At 36.8% G+C, this 16736-nt stretch overlaps 1 protein-coding gene across 1 annotated transcript in view; it reads right to left on the bottom strand.

Moving 5' to 3' along the window:
- SYTL5 (synaptotagmin like 5) overlaps positions 1-16736 on the bottom strand; it is a 242536-nt gene that overhangs the window by 75441 nt on the left and 150359 nt on the right. The window contains exon 3 of the mRNA XM_063450103.1: positions 9378-9596. Coding sequence (XP_063306173.1) covers positions 9378-9596 — 219 coding nt within the window. The remainder of the gene's footprint in view (positions 1-9377; positions 9597-16736) is intronic.

The raw sequence follows: 16736 nt of genomic DNA, 5'->3' as shown, positions 1-16736 counted from the left end.
ACCATGTGAATTAGATAGATACGCATTGAGGCAATTATTTCCTATGGGGAGGGTCTAATGTGCTTGCAGCGTTCGCCCCACATACACTTTAAGTCCCCCTCCCATTGGATGACACTGGAGACATTGGCTTTGGAGTTGAGTAAGTAAACAAAGGCTTTTTAAAAACTATTTACCTGCCGGAGGGGGTCGGGGGGGCAGAGGTTATTATAGTGTTAGGTATACAGATTTGTATTCTTAACACTATAGTATCCCTTTAATGACATCTACAAAAGACATATGTTAGTGCTATAACGGTTAAAATCAAGCCATGAATTATATATTTTATAGGTGTTCCTTAAGGATCTATTGATCTGGATTTTTAGGTCTCAAGGAGGTAAAAAAAACACAAAAGTGATTTCACCCTTTATTCTCGTGTATATTAAAGAAGAACACAGGAAACAATATGTGATAACTGTTAATTTACATATAATTACCCGGCTACTATGGAGGCGTTTACGTGATAATCACACACTTTTCACATATCTGTCTCTGATTCCTGCTTGCATTTTTCATTCTATGTGTATTTCTAGGTACATGTTTTGCAATTACTGCTTGGTTAGATATTTCCTAGGCACACATACCCAATTCGTGCTATTTGCGTACAAAGGAAGTGTTTTTCTGCATGAGAATGCACACCTGGCAGTTAATTTCTATTTTCTCCTCCTCCGCTAATGTTATTTTTTTTATTTTTTTTTTATCAATCACAACTGCTACTATCTTTGCATACATATTTCATAGGTACTTTTTGTTAAGTGGTTTGCTCTTATTTGTCACCGTTCAAGTACCAAGATGAAAGTGAGGTATTAAATACGAGCATTTCTTGCTTACACACAAACATAGAACAACTGTGTATACAGTATCAGGGTCATTCACTAAAGTGGGAATTGTTCGGAATTGGTTTGCCCCTTTAACATGGAAATGTAAAAACAGCATTTTTTAGAAAATGTAATGTTTACATTGCAGGATTAAATCTACCTCCAGTGGCTGTGATTAAGACAGCCACTGGAGCCACTTTTGTGGCACTGACCGTGTAAAACTCAGTCACCTGACACAGAGGTTCATAGGAAAGTCTTGAATTGTATACTTTTCTATGGAGAAGCTTGGAGGCACATGGGTTGCTTGTCACGAATAAGTATACATCCCCAATGTAGATCATTGACTGACGTTGAAGTGGAGAGATGAGCAACGTTGACTGAGCTTGGCGCTGGAAAAGGTTAAGTAAAACGTTGACTATATGAATTTCTATGGCACACACGATGAGGACCTATATGGAAAGGGGCAACAGTGCATTAGGAATACAGGTTTGCACTGTATTCCTAAAGCGTTAATGTTTATTAAAAGGGTAATTCCAAGCAAGACAACCACTACAGCACACACAAAAAAAGTATATGGCCAGATCCAATATAGGTATAAGACAAACATACGTTACTGTATAAATGTTTAAAAAAAGAAAAAAAAATCTATTAAAAAACGTGAAATTTTTTATTGCTTGTTTTTAACATTTATACAATAAAGTTTTTCGGCTTTTACCTGTACTAGATCTGGCCATATACTTTTTTTGTTGTTTTATAAATTAGTTTTATTATATTTTTGGCCCTGACATCAATTGGAAAATACTCCACTGCAGACTCCAAAACCCTTGCTTCTTGGTGGGGACTATATCACCTACGCTAAATACGCTGAGCAGTCCGGCTGCTCTAATAAATGTGAGTACTGTTCTAACAGCACTATATTTTATCCTTTTTTTCTGGTTCATACTTGTACTTATGCTGCTTAAGAAATTCTGACGAAGATACATCCTTATGGTGGGGGTTATACTACACCCTATTCCAGAAATATTGAGCTTGAGACAAAAGCTTCTCCCTTTCCTATAAGAAGCAAGACCAACTGGCGATAAGTGAAAATTCTGGACTGTGTCCTTTGGAATTTTTTCATAATTTTCTATGTGCATTTACTATTTGTTTATTACTAGATGCAAGCTGTTGTATCACTTGTCTCATTTAATAAATAGTAGATAAATAGCATATGTAATTAGATAGTCAGGATTGTATTCATGTGAAAAATACTCTATACTGTAACTGTAGAAATGTATACAATTTAATGTGCACACACATGAATATACACAAAAAGTAACTACCTGCACTGTGCATCCAGTTCCTCTCTTCTGGCCTTAAATCTGCAATACCCTGGCGAACTTGTGACAATTCATGGTTAAGTAAATAACATGACATTATTATATAGGCTGCAGTCATATTTTCTTCTGTCGTTTCATCATGCAAAGCTCTCAAAATGACACAATTCCTCGTGATGATTTGTATGGACTTAAGTTGAGTTGCATTTATTACTATAAAAGGTAGGGCTTTAAATAATAACAAAAAGAAAAAGACAACAAAAATATAACTTGCAGAAAAAATAAAAATACCAATTGTAATAATTTTTTTCAAGGGACAAAAATTTTTAAAAACTCAAGACTTGCTGCATGTTCTGCACTTATTAAATGAACATGCCATCGACGTGTTTATTTTGACACTGCACTCAATCCACACTGGCAAGGTGGGAGCTTGTCAGGCTGATTAGAGTGTTTTAGACGTTGATGAAACGCCATAAAATGAACTGAAATGCACAGAAAACTGAATTGTGCTTAACTGTTTCTAACAGGCTCATTGACTCTTTAAATTTAGTTTTTGGCATTTTGCTGACACTGGAAATGCTTGCCTCGTAAAACCTACCTCTAGGGATTTCTTTCCACTCTGAAAATTATCTACAGGCAGCCATAAACAAATGAGAATTTAATATGATGCACGGACAGCACTTTAGCCGGAGGACATGGGGACTGAGAAGTGCTCAGCCTGCAATCATTAAATACATGTGGTAAGGAACAAGGGCTCTGTGATCAGAGAAAGGACATTGGAGCACATTTGTCTGTGTGTACTATATATGTTACATGTTAGTCTCACTATCAAGGTATTCAATAATATTTAAAGATATATGTTTATATAGATTTTTTTTCCCCACAATACATTAATCCAGACAAACTGAATATCTATATATCTCTATTGTGATTTCAGGGATTATATCTGTTTTTCCCCAGTTTGGAAATGTATATTGGTTCTCTTTCACAACTTGAAAATATTATTATTATTTTTATTTTCATCATCGGTTATTATATCCATTCTTTCTCTTTAAGAAATGGTTTGCATTGCCACTATATGTCTTGACCTTTGATATATTTCTATAAGTTCATAGAAGGCCACTGCAGTTTTTTATGACAAAATAGTTAATATAATTTAAAATTTTCAACTAAATATGCTTTGGTGCTTTGTTCCCTATACAGTTTGACTCCATTGTTACTTCCTCACTGATACAGTTCAATAAAAGATCTTCACTTACATGCCTTTCTGGGCAATAAGAGGGTCTCTTACTGACTGCATTACAAAATCTAGTAATCAGTGCCACGTCTAAAGGAAGGTATAATATGACCCATATGCGCTGCATGACTTCACAAAAACTCAAATATCTTTACAACTAATCTTGGAAAAAAATGAAAGATTTAAATTTGCAGCTTTCAAATTTAAATGACCATCTGAGCCTACAACAAGTTCTTATAGTGTGCTCAGTACTTCTCACCTTCCTTCTCCTCCTTGGCTGATAAACTCTAGCGATGAATATTAACCTACAAACATTTCTGTGTGTGTAAGAGAAGGGAGACAGAATGCAAGTTGGATGGAACGATGCAGAAGGACAGAATAGTGCCTTGACGCCGAGATGTGTTCATTTTTTGAGGCTGAAAATAAGCTTTGGAGCAAAGAAGAAGATAAATGGTGCTCTTCTGGGATATACTGCATCTCCCCTGATGCTTTGCCAGCATTTTGGCTGTAAGAGCATTATAGCATATGTAGTCCACAACGTCTGGAGAGACAAAAGTTGCTAACCCTTCGGATCTACAATGGAAGACAAATAATACTGGAGAGGTGGATTTCTCTGGAGAGACGGACTGAGAAGGCTGCATCACCTATGCAAATTCAAACTGAAAGCTCATGGACTCTAAAATTCTTATTTAAATTTTGTAAAAAAACAAAAAACAAAAAAAATGGATTTTGGTTTGCATAGCTTGTTCACTGCACCCAGGCAAGAAATGTAGCACCGCTAAATCATTGTACTAGAGAAAAGATAAAAAGTAATAATAGATTGACACCCAATAGAGAGACCATTCCATTAAAACAGCTTTCCCAATCTTCTATAATATAGCATTCTACTGACATTTCTTCCATAAGCCTCTTATCACTGACTGTCCTTAATACCCACTACCAAAAATTCATTATCCTTCCCACAGACTATTGTTACTCTTACATGCAAATGCCCTTTTAAAATAATCTTACATAAATCCTATCATTCCGTTAACCAGATATATCATGCCATCCTAATTTTTAACTAGCCTTGGTTTTCCATTTCCTACCATATTTTGTAAAGAAATACTCATTTTTTTTTACCTAAGACATGTCATTTAACAAACTTTATAAACTCTCACCTAGTCTTCAATCTTTTAAGAAGACCCTCAAAACCCATCTTTTTAGGATTGCTTATGGCCTCCAGGAGTAACTTCTATCTCTCAAACCTTCCTCTTGCTCTCTTCTAAAGGGCCAATCTCCACTCTCACCTCCAGTTCTTCAACTTTCCCACCATGTCTATTTGCTGTCTCCCTCAATAAACTTCCTATTGTGTTTTTATAACCCACCTCTATACTGTTATCTTGTTTGAGCAGGGTCCTCAACTACCTATTGTTCCTGTTACATTTTGTTATTGTCTCATTTAGTTAATCCCCCTCTGATTGTAAAGCGCTGCTATATAATTACCAATAATAATAATAATAATAATAATAAACACTCAAAGCACTAGGAGCTTCGGGCAGTTGCCCAGAGTGACCCAGGTAAGTTGTCAAATCATTCAGAAATGGTTTGAGTATTTACACAGGGAGGGCGCTGTTGCAGTCCGGACACTATAAACACTACAGCGGACCCATACTGGTTATGATGCTAGCAATGTTAAAGCTCGCTTGGAATGAAATATGCAATAGTTTATATACCAGTTGGTCCCAGCACCTTTATGATGCATGCGTGTTCAAATGAGTGGAGCTTTTCTGTCCTATGTTTTATATAAAAAGTTGACCAAAACATCGAATTTATAAGGATGTAATGAGTCACAGGTAACTTATTACTGGGCGCTGTGAAAACCAAGAATTGCGGAGAGCAACAGTGAGTGTGAATTCCATAGAGTGGGTTAATCTCAGAAGATCATAAGGTTAGAAAGCACCCTACAAAAATGGCATACATGGACAATTGCTGTAAGCTTATGCAATGTACGACATACCTTCCAACAGTGGAAGGTATGAAATCAGCACAGAGGGGTGGGTGGTTAAAGCGGCATTCCACCTGTGCCACTGGTGATGCTCAAACTGGGCAGTCGTGCATGGAGAGCGGAAGGAGCTGCCTAGAGAAGGGGTGCGTCAGCCTGGTGAAAGTCCACGCCAGCTGCTGAAGCTCTTTCTGCGTAGTTCTGGAATGGAACATCAGTGAACCAATGTGGAACGGCAGGACAGGAGGATCCCACCAGATCCAGGAATAGTAGAGGGGTACGGATTGTTATTATTTTGTAACTAAATCTCCATTATATACATTTCGCCAGAAACACTCTGATAAACACAACTGATATGTTAATAAAATGCCTTGTTTGCTTCAATGCTTGTAGTTAATTGTATTATTTTGATGGTAAGCAGTGCATCCTGTCCAATTTCCACTACATTATACATTTACAGTACACCATTAGTTTCTTAACTCTTTTAGTGCCAGTTGTTCTCAGCAATGTAATATATGGAGCATATGTGGAAGTTCATACCACTGTCCATTTTCTAAAGAAAAAAAATTTTCACTACATGAATTATTTACAGCATCAAAAATATTGCTTAAATTAAAGATATCAATTAAATACACCAGAGGAAATGGCCAACAGCAAACTCAAGCATCGCTAACTTTTGATGGCAGTTTGAGTGATAACAGGCCCAATTTCAAGTGGGTATTAAATTATTGATAAGTAATCTAGGGAACACCACAGTCCCTTATGGTCACTATAGATGTGACTAACACTGTAGCTCCCGCTATTCCCATGCATGGGAAAATGAACAGTCACATGTCCTGTAGCTTTCTCATCTCTCACTCACCTTGTTGCTTTAGGACAGTCTATATAATTACAGAGACATTTTAAGCAGATACTTATACATATTTGGACAATATAAAATATTGTCCTTTCTGACACATGGTAATGTTTACATTTGGTCAAACACATGCCTATAATGTCAATCAAATTTCCTCCATACATAATGTGAATTTGAAAGGACTTCACCTGTAGTGTCATCACGCACAGCATGATGACACCAAAACATGGAATTATGCTTCTCATAGAGTCTTGGCAGATCACAATGATTTCTGTGTAATTGCTGTGCATGTGCTCTATGTCCTGATAGGGACTGTTGACTTCATTGCAGGAGGATGAGCTTCTGAGAGTAACGCAATTTAATTGTTTAAAAAATTACAAAAACTAAGGGAGGAGGCCAAGTGATCTAAATTTAAATTTTCTTGTGAAAAGCAAACCCAGAACTGGTGTGTGTTTTTTATAGGGCAGGGCAGCTGTAACCAACACCTCCAATCTCATCTCATTGATTGGACTCCAGTTGGCTGACATCTCACTCCAATTAGCTCTTGGAGATGTCATTAGTCTAGGGGTTCACATACTTTTTCCACCTGCACTGTGAATGTTTACATGGTGTGTTCAATAAAAACATGGCAACATTTCATTCTTTGTGTGTTATTAATTTAAGCAGACTGTGATTGTCTATTGTTGTGACTTAGATGATGATCAGATCACATTTTATGACCAATTTGTGCAGAAATCCATATCATTCCAAAGGGTTCACATACTTTTTCTTGCAACTGTACAGTGGTACAATCCCCACTTATAGGATACGTAGGATGGTGTAGGTAAGCAGATTTATCATCGGTATGAAGATCATAAAAGATATAAAAGTGACAACAATAGTGCTCACAGTATAAAAGATACCAGGAGTATAAAATAGTGAATTGGTACTCACATTTAATTGGGCAGACTAACTGCTCAATGTGTAGGCGTAAGTGGTATAATCCTCACTGTGGATTGGAGTAGTCCTCACTGGAACTTAAAATCAGATGCCAGGTAGACAATGATAAAAAAGTAAAATGGCACACTCACAGTGGAAAGAGGCCAAAATTCCTTTTTTTTTTTTTTTTTTTAAATACAATGTAAAACACACCATTAAAATATCCACAACGCGTTTCACCAAAGTGGCTTACTCAAGTGGAGGTAGAAAAATCATACCTGGCAGGCTTAGTTTTATATAGGGAGTGAAGGTGTGGTCTAAATGAGGTCATAATTTATATTATGAAATTTAAAAAAAAAGATGAAGAAAAAGGTCTAGAACGGTAGTAGACCATTGTAGGGACTAGTGTATAAAATTTGAAAGCAAAATTAAGCATCTAAAGGTGAGAAAATAACGAAAATAGCGGGTCACGAGACTGCGGCCATTTTGGATCATTTCGGGCCATGTCACGTGAACGCACGCAATGGGACATGGGAAATTTCTTACATTGTTGCCTAGGAACGCCTCCAGTGGCAGTCACTCAGACGGCCACTAGAGATGCTTCCTGGGTCAGTGCTGCACACTGTGCGCTCTGCATGGAGGCGCTGGACTTTTATAATAGAAATGCATTGACTCAATGAGAAGATGGTGATTTTTTCATGCAGGCTTAGTGAGTCACAGCCAGGAGAGTTGTGGCTAGGATTGCATCAATAGAAACTCTTAAATTGCTTAGAATTAAGCAGTCAGACTGCAGGGGAAGGATTGTTACACCTAAACTGCTTCACTAAAGTTGTTTTGATGTGAATAGTATCTCTTTAAATGAACACTTCTTATTAAGGAAATATTGTTCTTTTAATTAGAGCGTACCTTTAAATAGTTCCCTTTATGGTACACAAATATTATGCTGTAGATACTGAAGTGTCATTAGTAGAAATGTCCAGTATTTATAAATTATTGGCTGAAATATGCTTTTGAAATATTAATGTCTCCTATCCTGCAATGCACTCACCTGCTATCCATGAAAGTACCATTTACTGTTGTTTCTTTTTTTTCTTTTTTTCTTTTTTTAAATTCTTTATACTGTTGTTTCTATGATGTGGCTAATTCATCTTGTATCCTGTAATCCGTTATGACTTCAGCACATTCCAGTTATTCTATTATATGCTGTGCCTACTGGTTAATAGTTCATTTAATGTTTAATTTAAACTCCGTTACTCTGACTTGAGTCTGCTCCTGTCAATTCTCTTATCATTGAATTTTGTTTTAAAAAAATAAAAAAATTAAAACCTGTGGCTATGAAGCGGGGATAAGCCCATAACATGTCACAGCTGGAAAATTAGTGTGATTGGTCGAGCTTTTTCTAGCAAATCATATAACCCTAATGATTTCCACGTAAGAATAGTAGAATTAATGCCAGAGTGAAAATACATTAAAGCAAAGTTTTTCATCTTTCCTTTGCAAGATTTTATTTAATGCAGCAATCTGCCATTTAATAGCATTTCCACTCTAACAATAATTGACCTGTCTAACAGAAGTAGAATATTGAATACTAAAGTGTACATGAGACACTATGAAATTAACTACCGTAGGTATTTAGCCAGCCAGCCGGCCAGATTGAATCAAGTTCCAATCATTAAAGATGTTGGATATTGCCATGACGTAGGTGTTTTATTTCACATTGTATTCCTTGTATATTTTCTCCTTCTTTAAGTGTTCTACAAATCGTGGACAGCTCTAAGCACTGACTTCTGCACAATATAAGAAGAAACTTAAATAAAGCTGGACATAAGCAAATAAAGGCAAGGCTGGTTTTGCCAGAAGGCTACCAAGGTCTCAGCGATGGAGCGGTAGGCGGACAAGGCGTAGCACAGTCGATGGGGAGAACAAAGATCCCCAGGCGTTGGAACAAACCAACGGTGAGATCTCCTGCAGGGCCTGCGGCCGGCGCTCACGTACAGAACTGCCAACTTACGATAATTTCTTCAATATTTAGTATCGTATGAAATATTGCCATAATGTTAGCTATTATATACAATGCTCTGGTTCTGTTGGTTAATACATTGCTACAAAATCTAGGTGATTTATTCAAATATGCAATTAAAAAAAATATGTAGAATTATGCAGTAATGCTATTACAATTGTTAAAGGTTATTTGTTCAAACAAAGTACTCACGTAATTTTGGCGCATATTGTGCATTTCCAGGCTCCATCCTTAACCACAACACGACAAGCATTGCAGACCCGTAGCTGACAGTTGGGACACACTTGCCCTCGGTCAAAGATCAACCCCAAGTTCTTCTGACAGCGTATGCAAATCTTCTGATTATTCTGAGGCCGAATCCGATGACGACCACCTTTTCGTCTGATTTCAAGAAGCTCATTTTTTAACTTCCTGTGAAACAAATAAGATTTCTCATGGAGATTATTTCTTGTCTCTACGAGCAGTCTATTCTTTATAAAACTGATTGTTAAATAAATATAAATAACCATTTTTTCTTTCCAATAATGCATTCATCTGATAAAGACTGTTATAGCTTGCTGTAGTGGTTTTTGTCCTTAGAAGATAGTGATTTAGGCCCCAGTGTTTTGTTGTAGACAAACAGGGGCACTTTAAATTTAGGAATGTGAGTTGGATTGTGGACAGGGTGCAGAGTTGTTTTTGAGATATTTTAAGTGACTTACTAATAATTTATGCAACTAAAATATAATTTAGAACAAGAACAACATATCTTATTTAAACAGACTAATATGCTTCCACATTTATTGTAGTTCAAGGGCACAGTATTGTGAGTACTAAGTGTTTAGGACTTCAGTTATTATAATCCCTTTTGTTTTTATCTGTTGTTGGTGTAAATAATTAGTTTTTTCATCAATTTTTTTGTATGCACTTTGATAATTTTTTGCTCATAATAAATATTCCTTAATTAAGTTCTTTCTTTGTCTGGTTAAGAATCACGTTACCTGAAGAGACTAATTAGTATTTTTGCAGTTCCTTAAATATTGTGCTAAGTTGTATTTGGTGGGGTTTAATTATTGATTTACCTGGGGGACCAAGGCACCCCATTTATAAATTGTCTTGGTGTTGGCAGTGTTAAAATAGTAATAGTTATATGATTAGGTTTAATTGTGGGTGGTGCTAAGGGGGATTTTGTCATTATTTCCGGTCTTGTGCAGACAAATAGTGAACTTTAACCCTTTTACCACCACAACTACGTCACGCACACTCTTGAAGTAGGGTGCGTTCGTAACACTGAGCTCCTACAAAAGAGAGACTTTAGGATAGCAAAGAGGGACATTGAGATTTGGGCCTAAAATAGGGACTGTTCCTCCCGTATAGGGACACTTGACATGTATGTTTTGCTCCACCATCTTAACTCATAATCAAAGTCAGGAAATGTCATATCTTTGTTCCCCATCCAAGCCCTTACATGGTGTGAGATCCTTCGACCTGCTGTATAGGGTTCCAGTGCATATTTGGCACCACCAAAAAGGACAACTATGCTTTGGCAGCATGTAAACTAATCTTCATGGTGTACAGCCGGAATGTTTATGAATTATAACAAAGTAAGATGTTTGTCTTCATGATCATGCAATGTATTGGGCCTTTGGTATAAGATATTGTTCCAGTTTCTGTCAAACCAACTGAAAATGGTTTGACAAAAAAACAAAAAACAAAGGCCATTTTTTTTTCTTTTTAAATATAGAGATCACTGTCTGCTTTTCCTTTTCAAATCATTGCAGTTTGTTAACATCATTACTACTTCCTGAAAACTGAAATGCGATTAACATATATTAATATGTACATGACAGAAATTTGCTAGGGGGCTGAGTAGATGTATGTCAATGTTCACAAGCAGTGTATGAGTTCACAGATGAATAAACCAAAAGGTATTTCTACAATAATCTTTGACAGATATGTTCCTCACATTCCACTTTGTTATACTGTAAAGTGAAGGACTACCTACATATGATTGCTCTGAAGGAATTTGCATAACCATGTGGTTCTTTTGAAACACCAAAGTATTTTTTCCTTAAAATATAATATAATTGCTATCGAGGGGTCCTCCCCTTGATGGGCACGTCCATGGAAGCTCAGAGCCTGTGGGATGCGAGAAGAACGGGATACCCCAGACAACTAAGCCGCTAGACATGATAAGATCCCAGGGTCAATCACTAGGTAAAGATAGACAGACGAGAAACAATGCAACACGACAGAGACAAAAACGAAGGATTAGGCAGAATTAAGAGTTGTAGAAAGAGTGTATGTAGGTATATGACACAACTAAAGATCTCATGTAAACTTTGATGTAAAAGTTTGGTATGGACCCCCTCCTCCCCTCCCTGCCTTCATTCTGTACTTCCCCCCCTCCCCCCCTACACCCCTCTATTTCATGTTTTATGTTTATGGCATTGAAATGATGAAAATCAATAGCAATCTTTAAATGGAAAAAAATATATATAATATAATAGTGAGACAAACATTTATGTTTCAAAGGATGTATTAGTGCATAAGGTATTCATAACAACATCATTAATACATAAAGTAAAATTCTTAAACTGAAAAATACATAAATACCAGCAGTGAAAGGTATGACGATGTGACAGGGGAGGGTGTGACTCGACTTATTTCACTGACAAAACCCAAAGGATTGTGCCCATGTGAGAGAGGGTTGTCTTGTCCAAAAAAAGGGGAGTGTCAGCCTGACTTGAACTTGCAGCACATGTGCAGAGTGGTATTAAAGTGCTTTGTCAATGGGTCCAACGCCTATATGTAGGACTGTCCCGCTGAACATGCAACTGTCATGAAGCATATTCATCATCTTATTTCAAAAATGTTATTTCCATTCTGTACCATTCTTTTGCCTCAACTTTCTGCCAATATGGATATTGTATAGTTGTCTTCTTTTCAAGTTCTAAGGAAAATGGCATGTATTAGATGTACGAACCTTCGACCCGATTTTGGAGAAAATGGCTGGTGTGTTTAACCAATACTTGGGTATTCACTGATCAGGCAATTATAACAACATTTTAGACCAAAACAACCAATTTGGAAAATAGCTGAGGTGAAGAATTTTTCTAATGCTATTATTTTTGCCAAGAAATTTGCAACGTTTATGCTCTAGCAAATTAGCACATTCACTAAATTTGTTTTCACTCAAGTGTGATTTAAAGGTTATTTGTGATGTAGTCAAAGTGAATTTCAAAGTTTAGGGAATTTTTTTAATTTTGAATGCTCTATTGGGCGTTAATTTCTTTCTTACAAAATAAACACAAAAACAAAAAAACAATTGTTAAATAAGCATAAACATATCTGGAATCCAAATCCTGGCAAAGCTCCCCTCGCCAGTCTCCACTCTCTGTCCATCATCACTACTTCCCTTTCCATGGTCCAATAAAATGCTTCTCATTGAAACTGATTACGTCTATTGCATGTTGGCTATGTCCGGAGTATCCGGGATACTTTATGAAGATAAAGTATACTTCTTCTTCATGTATCATTAAGGCTCTAAAGGAGCTCACAGGCATATTATCGGAAGCCCTGGTGGTTTCTGTACACAGTGACACTGTTACTTTTCTAAGGTAGCAGTGATGTTGCACACACCACTGAAATATCCAGCAAGAATAATCACTTTGCACATGGTAGATTTTGGAACATTTACATCATTGAGAAAGTTTTTCTGTTTATTTCAAAGTGTTTAACATGTCACTGCATTAATAAGAACTATCAGATAACTCTGCAACGTGGTCTCTTGCCTTGAGTATGTATCTTTTTTAAATTGATTAGAGCTTCAATAATTCATATTGTATGGATAACTGAAAGGCACCATTTCTGTGAAAAACAATAGGGTTCTGGAGGAATTATACAGAACAATAAATTTCATGTATATAAATAATAGGTTGTAAAGGGTGCGCTTATGCTGTGTTATAAACCGGAAAAAACATTAAAAGGGTTACTGGCATCTCCTAGAGCTGACAACCTATTGTTTGTTAGAGCCTTAGGCATCTGCAGGCCGAGCTCCCAGCCAGGAGCTGAACAAATAATTCGATTTACATGTTTTAACTTTGTGTTTAACTTTATTTATCTGCAAAATATACCCTCTTCAGGTTGATGCTTTAACTAACGAAGTAGATTAAGTGGACTGACATAAAAGTTAAGTATCATGGTGGTAGATCGGTTAAACAAAAATTAAAATTGTAATTGTTTTAGCACATGAAACTCTATGTGAGTTAAAGCTGAATATCTGAAATCAAAAGAAAATCAATACCTGATGATTAGTTATACTTACTTATAACTGTCTCTCTGACCTTGAACACAGAGCAGAAGAGATAAAACATTTTTTCTAACCCACACGGGGTAATTATCATTCCACATTAAGATTCCACTGAAAATACATTTTCACAATGTTCAGATTCTGATTCATCATAAGGACTCTTAGTCTAGTAGGGATGCAGCTCATTCCGAACTAGGGCTGAATGACCTAAAAATGATACTTTAATCTAATAACGAACACCACAGCACAGTGCAGTAGGCAGATGTATCCCAAAATAAAGGGGACATGCTAACATTTTAGATACACTAAGTTAGAGCAATGGAAGAATAGGTAAGAACTGCAAATATACACAAATGACACCAGGAGTACATGCTTCATTGCTAAATCAATTGCCAATCGCTGCCCTTGAACTATTGGTGAAGATAAAAGCAATTATTTTGCAAAAGTGACAGACCTGACATTCTAAAATGACATTTCACTACCAAATAAGGGTGTTCCCACGGGAGGACTGGCAAGAAGGGCACGGTAGCAAGTGCCTCCCCCCCCCCCAAATCACTAGCATGTTGGGGTGCAGGCTCACAACACGTGTTTTGGGTTAACTGTATGTAGAGTACTGATGGACTGAGGCAGTCAGCATTAGAGCAGGGCTTTTGCTAGTCCTGCATTGCATGGGTATGTTCCTAGATCGGTTTCATTTAGTCTCAATGTTATCCAGGAATTGACTGGCCCAATGGAATTATTATCATGACTTGCATTTATAACATATTCCGCAGCGCATCGCTGTACTTTTAGGGGAAAGAAAACAAACAAACAAACAAACAGTACAATAAACACAGTCCAATACAAAAGGTAAAGATGATACTTCCAGTGGATTACCTTATCTTTATCAGGGTGTGTGTCTGAGTTATATTGGATGACATAATACATGTTTTTGACAAATTTTCAAGTATGTCCTGGAGTACAGGAACAATTATAATCCAACTCAAATGCCACAATTGTGTATACCGATTCTATATGCTTGCATCTTTCTAATAATTAAGGTAGTTTGCAGAGTTCGGAATGAAACCATTACTCTAAGAAAATAAATGAAATAGAAATGTGTACCAACATGTGTTAGCAAACCACACTTAGTGTAATGAAAAATATTCAATGGGTGATCAGGTTACAATTTACCTAACAATATTCATAATATTTCCAAAATCATGATGGATTTCTAAAAAGATAGTGAAAGCAGGTACATATTCTGTAAAAATGTATCAATAAACAATCTATTGTAACACCACTCACATTTAAAAGAGCCGTATCAGGCTCTATATAATGTTTTCTGAAAAGCTGAAATTTCTCTACTTACTTTATTGTATTTAGCAACAGGGAGGGAGCAGTGCTAAGTGCTCAGCAGTGAGACTATTCTTAGTGACCTCTTAGTATGTTACCACTGTAATAATAAGTGTTATAGTTTGATATTAATACTTAAGTTTCATGTTCTCCATTTCACATGCACAGATATGATATCAAGGTACGGATAGGCAACTATGGACGCATTATACAGACCTTAATATGGCTCTTTTAAATGTGAGTGATGTTACTATAGATCATTTATTGATACTAATTTACAGATTATATTATGTGCCCTCTTTCTATATCTTTCTAGAAATCTATCATGATACTAGAAATATGAATATTTTGGGGTAAATTTTATCCTAATCATCCCATTGAAAGTTATTCATTACACGTATTGTTTGCACATTTCTGTTTCATTTGTTTACTTTTGTGGTTTATTTTTAAGTGTATGGGAAACAATTGGTAAGGTACGTGGGGTTTGTACTTTATTGCAAATAAACACGCCAACACACTTTATTTTTTTATGTTATATCTGAGAAAGCCAAGTTCTGGAATAAAAGGTTATGTGCTGTAGTTATCAGCAGATGGACAAAGGAACATGTGCTGCTTCATAGAATGTTCTCATTCCCTGAACGTAAAGGAGCGGAAAACCAGTTGCTTTCATGTCATCTGAACTATTACACCAGCCAAGAAAATGTTTATGTCAAAGATTGTTTTAAAGGAATGTTACTAATATCTCTGCCATTTTTACAAATATACAAACATTTTAAATAGCATGGAAAAAAAAGTGCACCTAATTTGTAATTCTTAATTCTACCACCCCATGACCCTGGAAAAAGCAATAACAACCAAAAACTAATGTTGGCATCCCTTGTTCTGTGAAGCTCTGCTCTGCTCTTTTGCCGTTCATCAGCCAGACTGATTTAGGATAATACTCTATATATGGATAAAAGTATTGGGACACATTACTTAATCATTTAATTCAGGTATTTCAATCAGACCACTGCCACATGTGTATAAAATCATGCACACATCAGTCTACATTTCCAAACATTTGAGAGAAAAAAATGGGTCGTTCTGAAGAGCTCAGTGAATTCAAGTGTGGTATTGTAAAAGGATGCCATCTTTGCAAGACGTCAGGTTTAATCCCAGCTTGATACTGAACTGTAAATGGTATTATTGGAAAGTGGAAGCGTTTAGGAACAGTAGCAACTCAGCCACAAAGCGGAAGATCACGTAAAGTCACAGAGCGGGGTCACCAAGTGCTAAGGCACATGGTGTTTAAAAGTCACCAACGCTCTGCTGATTCCATAGCTGAAGAGTTCCACACTTCCACTGGCATTTATACCAGGAAAAAAAAACTGTGGAGCTCCATTGAATGGGTTTCCATGGCTGAGTCGTTGCATCCTCACATGACTAAGTACAAAGCCAAGTGTTGGACTGAGTGGTATAAAGAACGCCTTCACTGTAATCTGCAATAGGAAAAACATGTTCTGTGGAGTGACGAATCATGCTACTCTTTTTCGCAGTCTGAGGGGCGAGGCTGGGTTTGGCGGATGCCAGGAGAACATTACCTGTCTGACTGCATTGTGCCAACTGTAAAGTTTACTTCAGGAGTGATCATGGTATGGGGCTGTTTTCCACAGGTTGGGCTAGGCCCCTTACTTCCAGCTTCAGCATGTCAAGACATTTTGGACACGGCTATGCTTCCAACTTGTGGGAACTATTTCGGGAAAGCATGACTGTGCCCCAATGTGCAAAATAAGGTTCATAAAGACATGGTTGAATGAGTTTGGTGTGAAAGAACTTGACTGGCCCACAATGAGCCCTGGCCTCAACCCTATCACACACCATTCTGTTGAACGGGAACAGAGATTGCCAGCCAGGCCTTCATGTCCAACATCAGAGCCTGAACTCAC

The sequence above is a fragment of the Pelobates fuscus genome, chromosome 1 (genome assembly GCF_036172605.1).
Source record: "Pelobates fuscus isolate aPelFus1 chromosome 1, aPelFus1.pri, whole genome shotgun sequence".
NCBI classification, from domain to species: Eukaryota; Metazoa; Chordata; class Amphibia; order Anura; family Pelobatidae; genus Pelobates; species Pelobates fuscus.
Note: the sequence above shows the minus strand (reverse complement) of the source record. Positions and strands in the feature narration are given on the sequence as shown.